The sequence below is a fragment of the Charadrius vociferus genome, unplaced genomic scaffold (assembly GCF_000708025.1).
Source record: "Charadrius vociferus isolate BGI_N301 unplaced genomic scaffold, ASM70802v2 scaffold161, whole genome shotgun sequence".
Taxonomy (NCBI): Eukaryota; Metazoa; Chordata; class Aves; order Charadriiformes; family Charadriidae; genus Charadrius; species Charadrius vociferus.
This window is the reverse complement of record NW_009646928.1, coordinates 4,021,038-4,023,272: the sequence shown is the minus strand read 5'-3', so window position 1 is coordinate 4,023,272 and position 2,235 is coordinate 4,021,038. Positions and strand designations below refer to the sequence as shown.

Sequence of the window (2,235 nt, the reverse complement as noted above, 5' to 3'; positions counted from 1 at the left end):
CTGCTGAACATCAAAAAACACATTTTTACTGTGAGAGTGACAAAGCACTGGCACAGGTTCCCCAGGGAGGCTGTGGAGTCTCCATTCTTGGAGATATTCAAAAGCTGTCTGGACATGATCCTAGGCAGCCTGGTCTAGTTTACCCAACTTGAGCAGGAGAGGTTGCACCAGAGGTTACTTCCAACCTCAACCAACCTGTGATTCTGTGAACGTTTGCTGGACTTCATTAACATTCATTAAGAACCCATCGATGACTGTTCTGGACTATGCGTACGTTAGATGAGACCCGTGCTATTAGCTCCCATATGACATTAGCGAGATGCAATGTCATGCTACCATCCTTAGTCCCTCCATACTTAGAGGCAGAATGCCCAGGGGGAATGAATCGCTATGACTACATGCTAAGTTTACGGCTTACTAAAATCCGAAAAGTTGTGCTGTGTCACGCAACACTTACTGTAGAGAACATCTGGCTCACAATAGAGGCCAGGGAGGTTTATGCTTACCGGGCTTTTGGGTGTTCTGCAGTCTTTCTGGTCTCTGCCCTGCTGTAGCTATACTGCTCTCAGTACTGGAGCCAGTAGTTTAAAGCAAGCCTGAAGCTGTAGCAAAACCTTTGAATATAAATAATCCTTTTACAGAGAATGTTGCATATAAATGCTTTCAGGTTTTTTTCTTCTTTGCAGATATAAAAGCTCAAAGATCATCAGTGAAAAGACTATGTGACTCTGATATTTCTAAGGTCATAAAATGCATGGGACATGCCCTGATAGCAAAGTACCCCAGGACACGATACAGAGCTGGATGGGATGCAAAGTTCTTTTGGCTGTTTCTCTCCTATGCCCCAAGCTGTTTATCTGACAGGCTGCTGTGTATGATGTTTCCAGCTCCAGCAGCTAGTGGGAGATCAGTTCCTGGAGTTCTAATTAACATTTAGTATTAAACGCGTATCAGCTCTATAGAAATAAATATCAATCCTGTCGCAACCAGACGTCATCTTCTTTACCAGTTACTAGACTGATTAAATTCCTTTCAGAAGACACCTGCTCCACCTCCTACCCCTCCTTACCTGGAATTTCTGAGTTTGCAGATAGGCGTGTAAATCCAGCATGTTTTTGAAGGTCATTTTTTATGCTCAGAAATGATACCTCTATAGGATCTGCATTCATAAAATACTTATCTACAAAGCTGATTAATACTACTCACCCAATAAAAAAATAAATAAGAAAAATAAAATCACTAAAAGAATCAGTTTTTCAAGTAGGCTTCATCAACATATAGGCTGCTAGAGAACTTGAAATAAAGCAACGGCCTTTCAGAACATATATCTTACACATGTACCTTACCGAATGAATTGAGTCAGATTTAGTCATATTCAGGAGTTGCTAAACTTCACAAGCTTACCTGGTACTGCTATAAAATCAAATAAGAAATAAAATCAAATAATAACAAAGCCCAGCTATTGCAACATATTCCAAAAATTACAATTGCAGTATTTGACCACATCTCATCACCTGACTATTCAACTGTGTAGCGATAAAACACAAGCTGGTTTACAGATACGTAATTACAGGGAAAATCAAAACTACATTGTTACTATGTGGAGTATCCAAAGTTATATTCTAACTTTCTTCCTAATATAAGTATAGTTTATGAGGAAAATATTAAGAAATTTGAATGCATATTATTTTTTTGTCCTCAGTTTAACTTTGCAAGTTAAAAGGATGATTATTTCACTCATTAAATGAAACAGGTCATTAGCGTATGCTATGGCAAATTATTTCAACTGTACAAAGAGTGTGTTCAGAATGGGAAAACGTTAGTTGAGGTTACCGTGCCTCTTGTACGCTATTTCTATCTGTTAAGCTGCTGGCCAGAGGCTCACAAACTGGTGTTCCTAGAGATATTAAAATTGAAGGGGTAAAGGTTTTATTTGCTAAAGAGCTGTGCTGGTGATTAATGATTAATGTGCAATTCAATTAAGCTGACAAAAATACCATGTGCAGGTCAGAACTCCAAATGTAAGAAAAGGAGTTTCATCACTCTGTGTGTGTGAGAGAGGGCGTGTGTATGTGTTTGTACAAGCACAAGAAAGAGACAGAATGTAAAAATGTTTAGTACCCTTTAAGTATTTCATTGAGGTTCTGTTCTTTGGCAAACAGCTTCAAGAATAAATTTATTTTACTTCGTTTCCTGATAAATAGCTGCAGACAGATAGTTCTCTCTATCTGGCCT

The 2,235-nt window shown here is 38.6% G+C and overlaps 1 protein-coding gene across 1 annotated transcript in view; it reads left to right on the top strand.

Annotated features, from left to right (window-relative positions):
* The window catches only part of LOC104294952 (retinol dehydrogenase 7-like), a 9,137-nt gene extending 8,200 nt beyond the window's left edge, over positions 1–937 (top strand). The window contains exon 5 of the mRNA XM_009894646.1: positions 687–937. Coding sequence (XP_009892948.1) covers positions 687–937 — 251 coding nt within the window. The remainder of the gene's footprint in view (positions 1–686) is intronic.
* The last annotated feature ends 1,298 nt before the right edge of the window (positions 938–2,235 follow it).